General features: G+C 50.8%; 1 protein-coding gene across 1 annotated transcript in view; it reads left to right on the forward strand.

Annotated features, from left to right (window-relative positions):
* The first annotated feature begins 1,398 nt into the window (after positions 1–1,398).
* NRG2 (neuregulin 2) overlaps positions 1,399–15,796 on the forward strand; it is a 228,116-nt gene continuing 213,718 nt past the window's right edge. The window contains exon 1 of the mRNA XM_048515357.1: positions 1,399–1,876. Coding sequence (XP_048371314.1) covers positions 1,399–1,876 — 478 coding nt within the window. The remainder of the gene's footprint in view (positions 1,877–15,796) is intronic.

Consider the following 15,796-nt stretch of genomic DNA (forward strand, 5'->3'; position numbering starts at 1 on the left):
TGAGGGCGACCAACTGTTGTCTCAAGTTCTGACCGCATGGCAGGAAAATATCCATTTTTTAAAGTCTTCTCAGTTACTTCTCTGTCTTGGATTGTGCCTGTAACAATTTTCAGCTTCCTGAAAATATATGTTTTGTGTATATTTCATGTCCTCTTGGGTTCGTATAAGCAGGAAATCTCTATGGGTAGGCACCGACCATCACATCTGGAATCACTTGAACCTTTTTGGGGGGGGGACATACTTAGGGGTTCTGCTGTGAAACAAGATGGCACCTTTCTGCCATTCCTGAGTAATCTGAGAGCAGGTACGAATCCTAAACGCCCTTTCCTGATAATCTAGGTATCAAACTCGTGGCCCTCCAGATGTTATGGACTGCAGTTCCCATCATCCCCTGCCAGCATGATGCTGGCAGGGGATGATGGGAACTGTAGTCCATAACGTCTGGAGGGCCGCAAGTTTGACACCTGTGATTTTAAGAAGTACCTGAATTCGGGCCCTGATGCCCAAACGTCTAATTTTCAAGCCATCAGTATCTTGAGACAGTCCTCTAACTCACAACAGCCCTGCTGGGTCAGACCAGCGGTCTATGCCAGTGGGTGGCGAACCTTTGGCTCTCCAGATGTTATGGACTACAATTCCCATCAGCCCCTGCCAGCATGGCCAACTAGCCATGCTGGCAGGGGCTGATGGGAACTGTAGTCCATAACATCTGGAGCGCCAAAGATTTGCCACCACGGGTCTATGCAGTCCGGCATCCTTCCTCACACTGTCATGAACCACGAGGAGGGCCAAACAAACAGGCCTCCCCTTGATGCTGCCTGCTGGCACTGGGATCCCGAGGTTGACTGCCTCTGAACCTGGAGGCTCCCTCACGGGAAAGGTGCTTCACCGTCGACGCCCCCCCCCCCCCCCCCCCGCACCGGCATCCCCTCCGCCTGCTGCCCACGCCACTGCGGGCCCTCCCGGCCTCCCCCGCAGGCCGAGCAGAAGGGGCCGGCCTGAGCCCCGGGGCGCACGCCTTCCCTGCCGTCGGGGCGATGGGCCAGGCCCGCCGAGGAGGGCGCACCTCCGGCTCGCACCTGCCCCCCTCCGGGACAGGCGGCGGAGGGCAGGAGGCGCCGCGCCGGCCGGGGAGGGTCCCGGGCGCCGCGTGGCCGTAGAAGCCGCCGGCCGGGCCCCCGGCTTACGCGGCTTCCGGTGCTGCGGCGGCGGCGGCGGCGGCGGCGTCCCCCAGATGGCCCGGCCAGGCGCGGCGGCGGGGCTGGCGCGGCGAGGAGGCCGAGGACGGGCAGGCGCGGCGCAGCGTGGCGGGGCGCGGCTAGGCGAGCCGCAGCGGCCGGTGGCGAGCAGAGGCGGCGAGGGCGGCGGCGGCGGCGGGGGTCCCGGCGGGGCTGCGGCATGAGGCGCGCTCCGACGGCGCCCGGCGGCTTGTGGGCGCTGCTGCTGCTGCTGCTGCTGCTGCTGCCGGGCGTGTCGCTGGCCTGCCGCTCGCCCAGCCCGCGCGCCCTGCAGGCCCAGGCGCACTCGGCCGCCGTGGTGCTGGAGGGGAAGGTGCAGGCGCTGGCGGCGGCGGCGGCGGCAGGCGGGGGCAACGGCAGCGAGGCGGCGGCGGCGGCGGCGCTGCCCGCGGGCCCGCTGCTGGTGAAGGTGCTGGACGTGTGGCCCCTGCGCAGCGGCGGCCTGCAGCGGCAGCAGCTGATCCGCGTGGGCGCGCCGGCGGCCCCCTGCTTCCAGGCGCGCCGCGACCGGCGCTACATCTTCTTCCTGGAGCCCACCGAGCAGCCGCTGCTCTTCGCGCCCGCCTTCGCGCCCCTCGACGCCGCCGGCGGCCGCAACCTCAAGAAGGACGTGGCCCGCGCGCTCTGCGCCGACTGCGGTGAGGAAGGGCCCCGCGCCGGGCGGGGAGGGCGCGAAGGGGGAGCTCTGGGGCCGGGCCGGGCCGGGCCGTCGGGTGGGTGGGTGGCAGCGCCGTCCCCAGCTCCGCCTCGGGACTGGGCCGGAGGGGGCTTCGCTGGGGCCCTGGGGAGCAAAGGCCCCGTGGGGCGGACTGGGGGGCGGAGCTCCGGATCGTGGCGCCGTCGCGCGCCCTGGGCGAGGGCTTTGGCCCGGGGGTCTCTCCCGCCGCCGCTCAAGAGCAAAGGAACTCTCTGGGCAGCCTCTGCCGGCGCAGAAGTTACCAGAAAGTCCGGCACTGAGCGCCAGCCTGTGTCCAGCTGCTGGGTATGGCTGCGAATGGGAGAACCGCCCGAGAACTGGTGAAGCTGGTGAAGGTGGGCTGGCTGGAGTGGGTTTCCTTTCCCAGGCTGCGTGGCCGTGGCCCGGGGCGGGGTGTTTGCTCCTACCGCGCAACTCCCTCTCTATGGCTGGCCTGTTGAGAGGCAGGTCACAAGGACATGTGCAGAGTTCTCTCCATGGCTCAGTGTGTCTGGGGATCTCCATGGATCTGTGTGTCTGGGGATCTCCATGAATCTATGTATGGGGATCTCCATGGCTCAGTGTGTCTGGGGATCTCCATGAATCTATGTGTGGGGATCTCCATGGCTCAGTGTGTCTGGGGATCTCCATGGATCTGTGTGTCTGGGGATCTGTTTTGCCCAACTCCTTGATGGGCATTTGGGGGCGTGTGTCCGAGTGGGGTTCATTGGCAGTGGCGCTTGGATGTGTGTCCGAGTGGGGTTCATTGGCTTGGACGTGTGTCCTAGAGGGGTTCCTTGGCAGTGGCGCTTGGATGTGACCTGGTGTGGCTTGAATGCCTGTGACCCAAACTGCACACAGAAATCTCGCCACGGTGCCTTGATGTGCCTCTGAAGATGCCAGCAGACCCTTAGGAGCAAAAACCACCAGCCCACAGACACGCAGCCCGGAAAACTCCCAACAGCCAGTGGATTCTGGCTGTGAAAGCCTCCATCATCAGTGTTTTGTCAAGATTGCTTTATACGTTTGAAGTCGCTGTCCTGGTTTTTGAATGTTTTGCTGGCGTCCTTCTTGAAACAACATGTCTGGTAACACCGAGAATGTAACAGTGGAACAGTTTCTGATGGTCCGCTGCTGGTAGGAAGAAAAAAGCGGTACTTTCTAAAGCGGAGGCAAAATTTGCAGAAGGTTGTGTGTCTTTTTGATCCAGTCGTTGTCGTGTGTTGCTGCTGAGTATGACCAATGCACTCACCTTTCCCTTACGAATACACGCTGGCCTGACTTCTGGATCTAGTTTGTTTGCTTGGGAGCCATTCACTTTAAAAAATACATATAGGTGACTAGGAAAGAGTATATCGCAAGGTGACTTTTCCTGTAAGCTCTTCATCATTTTCTTTTTATCCTAGTTTGGTTCTTCTTCCAGTGCTAAATTCTGTGTTCAGGTTTTCACGCTGTTTGCAAAGCTGCATTTCACTTTTATCTCTCAGGAGTTGCAGCAGAAAGCAAAACTTTTTGTGGCGGCCTTGAGAAATGAGACCCCGTCATTCGTAATTTTTGTGTATTGATTGATATTCTGCCATGAATTGTTCCAGTACTGTGTGGAGCAATCTGGCAAAGCCTTCGGGTGGACAGTTGGGTGGGTTTGCATCTTTCCCCAGAGAACCTAAGTACCCATCACAAGAACTGGCACCTGATTCTGTGCATGCTTACTCATAAGTAAATGTTACTGATTTCAGAAAACATGCATTTTCTCAGGCTATAAACTTGCGCGTGCTGAGTGAGGTTGCAGCTTCATTGGTCTTGCTTCTGCATGACTGTGCTTACAGTTGGGTGGTTAGCTTTCATTTCTGTGGGGTAGGGGATACCAGTCCTGCTGAGACAAGGAATGGTCTCTGCATATAATAGGCACAGAACAAATTCAGATTAATTTCTTCAATAGGTATTGTCCTGAATGGGGCTTTATAATCATGCCCAGGATAAGAAGAAGAAGAAGAGTTTGGATTTATATCCCCCCTTTCTCTCCTGTAGGAGACTCAAAGGGGCTTACAATCTCCTGGCCCTTCCCCCCTCACAACAAACACCCTGGGAGGTGGGTGGGGCTGAGAGAGCTCCGAGAAGCTGTGACTAGCCCGAGGTCACCCAGCTGGTATGTGTGGGAGTGTACAGGCTAATCTGAATTCCTCAGATAAGCTCCACAGCTCAGGCGGCAGAGCGGGGAATCAAACCCGGTTCATACAGATCAGAGTGCACCTGCTCTTAGCCACTGCTCTTAGCCACTACGTCACTGCTGCTCCTGGAGTTTACTTATCACCTTGATGGATGAAAATAATGCCTGAGTTGTATCAATCTAACTTCGAAACTTATTTCTAGGGGAGGCCTGCTTGACCCACTCGTTGCCAGGAAAAACATTTTTATGTAATTCTGCCTTTGGCCAGTGGTGGGCTTCTGCTTTCCTTCACTTGGCCTTTTCTGTCCTCTTTTCTTGATCTTCTATAGTTTGTTTTAAGGTTGGTTTGCGTTGCTGCCTTAAGCAAATGCGTTGTTTGGAAAGGGGCCGATGCCTTTGATTAATGGAGGATGCGATCCGGTTTCAGCACAGTCAGCTCTTGAAATAATTGTGCTCACGATTAATAATATTCCTGAGTATTTAATAATCATTTTCCAGTCATGACAAATAACAAAAGCCAGTACATTCTGTCTTTGGAGACAAATGGCTTTGCAGATCAGTAATGGATTTTTACGATTTGCCATCATGAACAGTCTTCCAAAGAAAATGCAGAATTCTTTGGAGACAGATTTTATTGTGGACAGGAGGTGGCGTTCATCTGTTAATGGGCTTGTTTTCTCATTAAGGGCCATGTAGCCTGCTGTGTAATGAAAGTTTGAAGACCATAGATACATTTGCCGTTTAAGGCCGTTAATTACAGGTTAGTAAGTGCTGATAGTTCTTCTTTGAATAATAATTCCAAATGTTCCAATGGATTTTCTGCTGCTAGGAAAGATCAAGGACTCAATTGTGTGTGTGAATTCTGCAAGCGAACCTCTCCCCACAGCCTAGAATCACAGTAATATTTGGTTCCAGATAGCATCTGAAGAAGCAATTACTTGACTTTGACCTTTGTGGTAAAGCAGAGGAGGCGATATTTTTAAAACCTTATCTGTCTTCGCGGTCAAGGTCTCGGGTAAACCTTTGAAACGGTAGATGGCAAAACTAAATGAGCAGATACTTCAAAGATAACTATTTTCTGGGGTCCCGACTAGTGAGTTTTTGGGGTCATTCTCATAAAATAAGTACAGGATCGACGTAAGTATGTTGTAACATCAGTGATGATATGAAGAATAAAAGTTACTAAAAGATGGATGTGAAAAGGCCCATATCTATAAATCAAGGGATGTGACATCATCCAACATTTTCTTTTCTCCCATATCGGGGCAGATACTTCCCTGATGCTTATTTGTGTGACAGTTCCCAGTTAAATCCGCATCAGAGGCAGATATGTAGACTGGCAACCCCATCCACAGCTCCGGGCGGCTGGCCACACCACACCACTGCTTCCAAACGAGATTTCCACCAGGATAGAGAGGCTGCACAAGTGTGACAACCTCCCAGCCTCCGAGTAGCCCCCATGGCCTGCATATGCCACCCAAAAGGGTTGCATGTGTCACCTTGCAGTTGCCGGCGTAACCAGAGGTGGGATCCAGCAGGTTCTCACAGGTTCCCGAGAGTAGGTTACTAATTATTTGTGTGTGCCGAGAGGGGGTGACTAATTGGTGATTTTGCCCCGTGATTTTTGCCTTCGTTACGCCCCTCCTCTCAGCAGTAGCGCACAGAACTTGAAGCAGTCTAGCAGGAGGTGCACCGGCGTGCGTGGCAGCCTGCGCCTGTGTGCATTCGTTTCCCGCCCAAGGACCGGCACAGCGGCTGCGTCCTTGCCACAGCCCCGCCCAGGAATGCCCCGCCCCTGAAATGTCCGGCCACCCCCCTATCATGCCCCTCCCAGCCCCATTGGCGCTATGCCACAGTTTGAATCCCACCACCATGGGAACCTGTTACTAACATTTTTGGATCCCACCACTGGGCGTAACGTGGCGGGTGGCCAGGAGGGGTAGGAAGCACAAGGGTGCTGCTGCAGTGTCCTGTGCCGTGTCCCCCTGTCGGGGAGGATGGAAGCAGTTTTGCCCCTCCATTGGGTAAGTGGCCAGGAGAGGCCAAATCCGCCTACGCAGCTGCCCTGCTGCTCCCACGAGTGGATTCCCCCCCCCCCCCATTTGGATGGGGCTCAGAGGCAGCCATCAGGAGAAGAGACATGATTCTGATTGACGGGAGACTGTCCTGTCCTTGTGGGGAACGTATGTCACCTGATACCTCAGTGTAAATGCCCTAGTTTTTGCACCTCAGCAATGCTTTCTCATGAGAGAAGTCTCTCAGACTGCTGCATTCCTTCCTTCAGCCTCCTTCTTAAAGAGGAATTTTAAGCAATTTAAGGGGAATGGAATCTTCTCTGTTAGCCTTCCAGTGGATTTCAAATATCTGAGGTAAACAAACAATGCAGAGCTACCCGAGGTCCTGTGACTGTCTTGATGTTGTGTTGTCTGGATTTCTCAATAAAGTAGACTCAGTTGGAAACAAAATTCCTTTTAGTGACAGAAAATCAGAAGAGTTGCACTCTGGGCAAGAAACTTTGTCCAATCTGAAAATAGGCGCGAAAACTCCAGCAAATACTACTTCCTTTGCGCACCTTCTTTCTCTCTCTTTTCTCTTGCGATCTCTTGCTTAATTGCTTATAAATGATTGTATTATGAATTATATGATAATGAACTACCAATAAACTTAAAAAAAACCCAAACCCCTCCTCCTAGTCCGAATTAGCCAGGAACAGTTATTCTCAAGCTGGTAGATTTGCGCACCTTCACAAACCCCAGATAGCTCCAAAGATCTCATGTGAAGGTTGTTCCATAACAAGCATGCATAGCCGAGGCAACATAGATAAAGAAAAGAAAGTAAGCATACTGAACACGGGCAGGCTTTGCCCCAGATACCAGATCTCCCGCTTTCACCTGGAAACTCATGACAAGACCTGCGGCTCTCCAGCTGTTCATGGACTACAATTCCCATGTGCCCCTGCCAGCATGGGAATTGGCCATGCTGGCAGGGGATCATGGGAATTGTAGTCCATGAACAGCTGGAGAGCCGCATGTTGCAGACCCCTGGACTAGACAATCATGTCTTGATACTTGAGCAGGACCGTAACACCTTGTGGGAGTGGTTTTTTTGTTCATCTGAAAGTTGCTTAGTAACTGGTACTTTTTGATTCTACAAAGCTAGTTATTATGATAAACTAGGCAACTGAAGGAGAAAAGGTGATTTTATTGTATGCAATGTACACCACTTTGATTTTTGTATCAGTGTATCTATTTGTGAATTGTGCTGTAGAGGATAGGATCGACAGAGACGAAAAATGGAGCTAGCTGCAGACTGGGAGGATTTCTCTACAAACCTGATGTAAGGCCTAGTGTTGCAAAAAAACCTGAAAAGCATTTTTTTTAAAAAAATCATCAGAGGAGTGAAACTCCCTGAAATAACAGAAACAATACTTGTCGCTTTAAGAAAAGAATGTCTATTAAACTCAGTGGCTACGGGGGGTTGCTAGGCAACTACGGCAACATCGTCCAACCTTCCAAGCTTTGGTTTCTGTGAAGTAAATGCCGACGACCAATCAGCGGTCGCCGGGCGCTTAGCAATGCATGCGCAAGATTTCCTGGTTTTGTTTCCGCCTTTGGGGTCAGAGAGCTCAAGCGCGAGGAGATGAGAACACGTGATCCGGTTTCCGTAGGAGATCGAGCAGCCGTTTAAACGATTAGCCATTCGCTCGCTTATTCCCCTAAACGCTTAAACGTTTAGCCTTGCAATCGTGTTGCCATTCTAACGTCATGACATGATCACATTTTTTGCGGTGGGAAAAGGAACCCGCCCAAACACGGCACGCCAGCCAATCAGGAGAGACAAAAAACGGAGACCAGTTTATTGTGGGGAGTGCCACATTTCCAGAACCTAATGTAGCCCTACATGTCTTCGCAGAATAAATCTGCAATGGGGAGATTGAAACCCCGATGTAAAGGTGCAGTTTATTTTTAAACTTGGTTTTTAAAATTATATTTAATTTCCAGTGGGGAATTGACCAGAGTTCCAAACGCAGATGTTGGAGGTAACTATGCTGTATTGTTAAAATTAGTTCAGTGTATATTTGCCTGGTTTTTTAAAAAAATTGATCTGTCGCCAGTAGGCGTGATAGCTACTTTCCCTGTCTGTGCACTAACTAAATCTGTAGCAATAAAATCTTTGTTTTGTTTAAGAAAGCAGACTGTGATTCAAACTCCTCCTCATATCACCTTAGATCCCTTGCTCACTCTTGAACATGCATGCGCAGGAGAGGATCTGAAGTAATTGGGAAACTGTATTTGCTCTGAGGAAGTCTTTACTAGTGTTCCCCAAGTCATTGGTAACATGGGAGGCTGGGCTTTTAATTTGGGGGGGTGGTACATACTCAACCAGCATGTAAGTACACAGACCTGGGCAGGTTCATGACAGCATCTACTTTGAATTATGGCTCAGACGTAACATAGGACAGTGATGGTGAACCTTTTTGAGACCGAGTGCCCAAATTGCAGCCCAAACCCCACTTCTTTATCACAAAGTGCCACCCCGGCAATTTAACCTGAATGCTGAGGTTTTCGTTAAGAAAAAAACTGGTAGGCTCCCTCTTCCTCCACCCCACCCCCGCGATCAGGGGCCAGCCTGCTGTAGCCTCCAGCAAGTCCCGTGCACACCGCTCTGTGCCTCTCTAGCATCTCTGCCTCCTCTGCGCCCCTCCCCCTCGGGCAGCAGTCACCTGGAGCACAGGCACCAGGCCTGCCAGCCGAGTCCTCCCTGCTCACTGCGGTGTGCGCACATCGTGCTCAGTGGCCCAGGCCAGCCTAGATGTGTGTGTGTGTGTGTGGGGGGGTGGTTTTCCGTCCCCCACATGACAAACTCTGTGTGCGCGTGCCCACAGAGAGGGCTCCGAGTGCCACCTCTGGCACCCGTGCCAAAGGTTCGCCACCCTAACCCTGACATAGGACAAGCTTACAAATACATCAATAGTGCAAGAACAATGTCTATATTCTTGTGGGGGTGCATAAAATGGCCATGTGCGCCTGCCATGTGGAGTTGGCCCCTCTGCTGGGCTTCTTTTGTCAACCTATCAAGTTTAATACATATTTTTTCCCACTGCATGAATATTCCCTGCCCTTTTCTTGTTGTAGTTTTTGGCTCAGCCCTCTCCTTTGTGGGTGCCTTAATGCCAGAGAGAACCATTATAAAATGTCTTCTAATGAGTCAGTCAGCAGTGGGATTTGGCAGTCAGGAAAGCCAATCCGATTCTGGGCTGCATCTATTGGAGAATGGTGTCTAGATCAAGGGTCTGTAATAGGACCACTCTATTCTGCATTGGTTAGACCTCACCTGGAATACTGTGCCCAGTTCTGGGCACCACAATTCAAGAAGGATTTTGACAAGCTGGAACAGGTCCAGAGGAGGGTGACCAAAATGATAAAAGGTCTGGATTCCATGACCTATTAAGAGCAGCTTAGAGAGCTAGATATGTCTGGAGTAGAGAAAGTTAAGGGGTGACATGATAGCCAAGGTTTAATATTTGAAGGGATGTCATGTTGGTGAGGGAGCAAACTTGCTTTCTGCTGCTCTAGAGTCTTGGACAAGGAGTAACAGATTCAAAGTACAGGAAAAGAGATTCCACCTAAATGTTAGGAAAAACTTCCTGGTGGCAAGGGCTGTTTGACAATGGAATAGGTTGCCTCAGAGTATGGCGGAGTCTCCTTCTTTGGAGGTCTTTAAACAGAGACTGGATGGCCACCTGTCAGGAGAGCTTTGATTGTATATTCCTGCATGGCAGGGAGTTGGACTTGATGGCCCTCATGGTCTCTTCCAACTCTATGATTCTATGACTAACCCAGTCAAGAACAGTGCTTCAACCTGCGCCTGAGGTTTTCTGTTGTACACTAAAACAGCTTTTATCAAAACAATATTGTTTGCAGAACACACTGCACCATTATCTAATGCAGATGCAGATGGTGGTGAATCCGGACTGTTTCCCAGTGGCAGAGGGGAACGTTTTCACCTCCTCCTCCTCCTGTCTCGCTGACCTTCCCCACCAATCTCAACAAAATGCTGCTCCTGGGGGATAGGAGACCCTATCTTCAAGCACCAGGTCACATAATTATGCTCTGTTAGTCGCTCAAAGGGCAAGCCAGCAAAAGACGCAGCCATGGTGCAGCCGTAAACTGTTTAGCACACAGCAACACAAACAGTTACTCACGATTAAAGGCAGAATCTGGGCCCATAACCTGTTGAAGCAGCGGATTTACTCGGAGTAGACCACCTTGCAGGACGCAGTGTAGACAAGAACTGACAGACACACAGTCACCAGTGCAGTTCTATTTATTGCTATCTACTGACAAAGGGCTTCTCCAGACCACAGATGTTTTCAGGCACACATCACTGTGCTGTCTGTGCTAACTATATACAAAAGTGGTACCAATCAGGTGCCCTCACCTTTTCAGGTTTGCACACAGTACAAGCTGTGCACTCGGTCCTAATCTGCACACGGCACCTGTTAGAAGGAGGGTCCAGCTGTCATTTAGATTTTGCTCATCTAAACATTTACACATGTTCTGACAAGAATGCCATGAGGGGGCGGTGAAGGAAGATGGCAAATCAGCAGAAATTGCCGGTTTAGCCTGGATCCTGCTCCAGATATTTGCTTCGCTCGTGCTGCGATCCGTTGAAACCCACGGAGCCCTGTTTAGGCTGGCGCTCGAAAATTTGTGTGAAAAAAAAATTTGTCAATGCTGTTTTTTATTTAGACTATTGATTTCTCATTTTTGCTGCTGCTGCTCCGGTGTTCTGTATTGAATTAGAGACGCACCGAAATAAAGCTGTCCTATTAATTCAGATAGAGTCGTCGCTGTTTATTTGAAGGTGGGTCGGAATGCAGACAAAAGGCATGCCTCGATCAATCATAGTGTTGTTTTCCACTCCATATCAATTTTTGTTGAAGAGGTTACGTTGCAGGATTTATTTTCCTGAACAAATGTGAAAATGCAGTTAGATCTGGGCTACCCCCACATTTTGCTTGTGGAAGGGCTGTTGACTGTCTTCTTGTTTAGAAGTATTCTGTACCCCCCCCCCCCCCGGAGAGCTGTCCCTACGAGTTGAAGGGGTCTTGGGAAGTTTGGGAGAGAGTGTTAAGGGCTACCCTGTGGGCACAACCCAGACTTTACTGAACTGCAAAATATGGCCCCCTGGCACAGAGTGGTAAGCTTCAATGCTGCAGCCCAAGCTCTGCTCAAGATGAGTTTGATCCCGCTGGAAGCTGGATTCAGGTAGCCAATTGAAGGTTGATTCAGCCTTCCATCCTTCCAAGGTTGGTAAAATGAGTTCCTAGCTTGCTGGGGGTAAAGTATAGATGACTGGGGAAGGCCATAGCAAACCACCCCATAAACATAATCTGACTAGCAAACATTGTGATCTGACATCAGTAATGACCCATTGCTTGCACGGGGGACTACGTACAGTGGTGGGATCCAAAAATTTTAGTAACAGGTTCCCATGGTGGTGGGATTCCAACTGTGGCGTAGCGCCAATGGGGCTGGGCCGGGCACGACGGGGGCGTGACCGGGCATTATGGGGGCGGGGCATTCCTGGGCAGGGCTGTGGCAAGGACGTAGCCGCTGCGCCGGTCCTTGGGCGGGAAACGAATGCACGCAGGAGCAGGCTGCCACGCACGCCGGGGCACCTCCTGCTAGACTGCTTCAAGTTCTGCGCGCTACTGCTGAGAGGAGGGGCTTAACTAAGGCAAAAATCAGGTGGCAAAATCACCAATTAGTCACCCCCTCTCGGCACACACCAATAATTAGTAACCTACTCTCGGGAACCTGTGAGAACCTGCTGGATCCCACCTCTGACTACGTATATTTTTTAAAATCACAGCAGGGACTGATGACTCAAGTTACTGCCTCTCGGGGCCGCAGGGGAACAGAATGAGCCTTTCCTGGCCTGCATCTAAGTGGGGAGGAGTCACAAGTGGAACTGGGAAGAGCTGGGAGGTATCCATCCAAACTATTCTTCTTCTCTTCCTAACAGACCAGATCATTTCAGTTTAGAAGAGAAAAGACCGACCAGGAGGTCTTAGAATCATAGAGTTGGAAGAGACCACAAAGGCCATCCAGTCCAGCCCCCTATCATGCAGGAAGGCACTGCCAAAACACCCTTGACAGATGGCCATCCAGCCTCTGTTTAAAAACCTCCAAAGAAGGAGACTCTACCTCACTCTGAAACAGCTTCTTCCACTGTCGAGCAGCCCTTTACTGTCGGGACGTTTTTCCTAACGTTTTGGCGGAATCTCTTTTTTTCTCCTCCTAGAGTTCATTAAATATATATGACCTCTATTATAGGTCATAATAGAGGCTTACACAAATTCTGCACGCGGGTGGAGAAAGCAGATACGAAGAGCTCTTATCGCTGTCCGATAAACACTAGTACCTGGAGGCATCCAGCAAAGTCATTGGGCAATAGATTCAGCACAGACAAAAGGAGATACTTCTTTGCTCAGTGAGTAGCTAAATTGTGGAATTCATTGACGGTTGATGTAGCGATGGACTTCCGAAGGGGGTTGACGGAGAGTGGTCCATCAGTAGATTCTGGCCATGGTGACTGAAGGGAGTGTCCATATTAGAGGTGGGATCCAGCAGGTTCTCGCAGGTTCCCGAGAGTAGGTTTCTAATTACTTGTGTGTGCCAAGAGGGGGTTACTAATTGGTGATTTTGCCACGTGATTTTTGCCTTAGTGACGCCCCTCCTCTCAGCAGTAGCGCGCAGAACTTGAAGCAGTCTAGCAGGAGGTGCACCGGCGTGCGTGGCAGCCTGCGCCTGCGTGCATTCGTTTCCCGCCCAAGGACCGGCGCAGCGGCTGCGTCCTTGCCACAGCCCCGCCCAGGAATGCCCCGCCCCCGGAATGCCCGGCCATGCCCCGTCGTGCCCCACCCAGCCCCACTGGCGCTACTAAAATTTTCGGTTCCCACCACTGGTCCATATCCAGGGGAAGCAAACTTCTGATGGTCAGAGCTGTGCGGCTTCTGTGCTCTTGTTGAAGCTCCAAATTAGGCGGTTTGGCCCTCGTATGAAGCAGGTTGCTGGGTTCAGTAGACCCCCCTGGTCCGGTCCGGCAGTCCTCCTTTTGACGTTCCTTGATCTCACTTTAAAACCAGGTTATTTTTAAAATGGAAACGCTTCTAGCTAATATTCAAGAAAATTAGTCAGAGGTGAGCACGTTCTATAACAGGATGTTCTCACTGCGAGAGCATCCGCCTGCACCAGCGTGCGGAGGTTCTCTGGAGAACGCTGCTTCAGGCCAGATGCCGAATGGGGGGCAGGGAGGAACTTTTCCTTCATTTTTTCAGTGCCCTTCACAGTAATTATGTGTAATAATTTCATTGCCTTGACTCACGAACCTGGTGCAGTATGGATCAAGCAGTAAATGTTACGGGAATTAGGACTTTTATCCAAGCCCAGAGTTGTTTGCATTTGTAGCTGTCCAAAGGCAGATTCTGTATTGCAGGTGAACTGGAGGATTGGAAAGGGGGAAGACTTTTATCTCATGTGATGCATTATTAACGACCAAATTGTGTGTGTGTGTGGGGGGGGGGGGGGGAAGGCAATTATGGAGGTGGTGCAGTGGTGGGATCCAAAAATTTTAATAACAGGTTCCGATGATGGTGGGATTCAAACAGTGGTGCCGCCGCCGCACACACGCACCTCCAGTCCCTATTGGGCAGGGAGGTTGCTTTAGTAACCCCTTCTCGGCACTCAGAAAAAATTGGTAACCACTTCTAGAGAAGTGGTAAGAACTGGTTGGATCCCACCTCTGAGGTGGTGGGGCTCTAAGCCAGTAAATTTGCCCTCTCCAGGGCACTTACCCCTTCAGTGGGGCAAACACTGCCCTTGGCCACCCTAGTACTAATTCTTTTGATGTTACTTAAAATTTGTAAATTGTCTGTCATGTTGACAGAGAGGAATTTTTCTCTCTTTCTCACAATACTAGAACCAGGGGGCATTCATTGAAAATGCTGGGGGGAATAATTAGGACTAATAAAATCTGCACACAACATGTGATTGGTGTTTGGAATATGCTGCCACAGGAGGTGGTGATGGCCACTCACCTGGATAGCTTTAAAAGGGGCTTGGACAGATTGATGGATTGATTACACATCTCCCCTCTGCTACTTCTCTGCTGCTGGTTGCCCCCCCTTCCCCCGCTCCAGTGGCATTTCATCGCAGTTGAGCTACCATTACAGGCTTGCATGCAATGTGTAGTTTGTCCCCAAGGTTGCCGGCTTTTAGCGTGCGGCGGCAGCAGAAAAAATAATTTTAAAAAATGCCTGTTGGGCTGATGGCAATGATGTCATTTCTGGAAAGAGTGGAAGTGACACCACGCCTCTCTAGGAATTACTGGAAAACCTGTGGTAAACCATTGAGTTTCCAGTGATTCCTAGAGGGATATCACACCATTGCTGATGGCAGCTTCCCCCATGGTCTGCTGCTGCTATCTAGCCCTTAAATCCCTATTTTATAAATGGGTAGCCAAGTGCTATAAAAAGTGGCTTCCTAAAGGCCAAACGGTTGACCAAACATAAAAGATGGACTTGGATTTTTATCTTCCAGTCCATGAGTCTTTAGGCCCCATGTGGTTATATGAAAACCCATCTTATCTAGATAGAGAAGACTATATGTAAATAACGCATGCTTCGATGTACCAACTGTTGTTAATTTATGTATTTCTGGACTAATACTTAAGAACATAAGAACATAAGAACAAGCCAGCTGGATCAGACCAGAGTCCATCTAGTCCAGCTCTCTGCTACTCGCAGTGGCCCACCAGGTGCCATTGGGAGCTCACATGCAGGATGTGAAAGCAATGGCCTTTTGTGGCTGTTGCTCCCGATAACCTGGACTGTTAAGGCATTTGCAATCTCAGATCAAAGAGGATCAAGATTGGTAGCCAGAAATCGACTTAAAATCTTTCTGGATTTAAAATCTTGTTCTTTAAGCAATCTGGCTCAAACACCAACTTACCTTTGCCTGGAACTGAGAAGAAGGAAATCCTTGCCGACCATGAATACTACACAGCGGCCTGTAAAGGTGCTCCCTGTGGCAAGATTTCTTAAAAGGCATTTTGAGCTTATGTAGACAGGAATTCCTGACGCATATCGCCATCAGCATGCTCCCAGTGCTGAGAAATGGTGGGAAAGAGCCCTGAATGTCGTCCCAACAGGTCCTGTTCTGTACCCAGCAACCCGTGCAGTAAAGAAAATGTGTTAAAAGAAAATAATCCTGAGATCTTCTCCCTAACTTTGTGCTTATTGGATGCCCTGGCAGCAGAGAGCATGAGCCTTGAGCCAGCTGCAGGTGAGAGGCAGGTAGAAGGTAAGAAAGGGACTGGCAGTTGGCTTTCATTCAGAATGGGGATGGAAGGACAGGAGGAGGAGATTGAGTTTGGGCCGGTATCAGTGGTGGGACCCAAAAATTTTAGTAACAGGTTTCCATGGTGGTGGGATTCAAACTGTGGCGTAGCACCAATGGAGCTGGGCGGGGCACGACGGAAGTGTGGCCAGCCATTCCGGGGGCAGGGCATTCCTGGGCGGGGGTGTGGCAAGGACGCAGCCGCTGCGCTGGTCCTTGGGCGGGAAACGAATGCACGCAGTCTCAGGCTGCCACGCTGCCACGCACGCCGGTGCACCTCCTCCTAGACTGCTTCAAGTTCTGCGCGCTA

The sequence above is a fragment of the Sphaerodactylus townsendi genome, linkage group LG14 (assembly GCF_021028975.2).
Source record: "Sphaerodactylus townsendi isolate TG3544 linkage group LG14, MPM_Stown_v2.3, whole genome shotgun sequence".
In the NCBI taxonomy this organism is placed as follows: domain Eukaryota; kingdom Metazoa; phylum Chordata; class Lepidosauria; order Squamata; family Sphaerodactylidae; genus Sphaerodactylus; species Sphaerodactylus townsendi.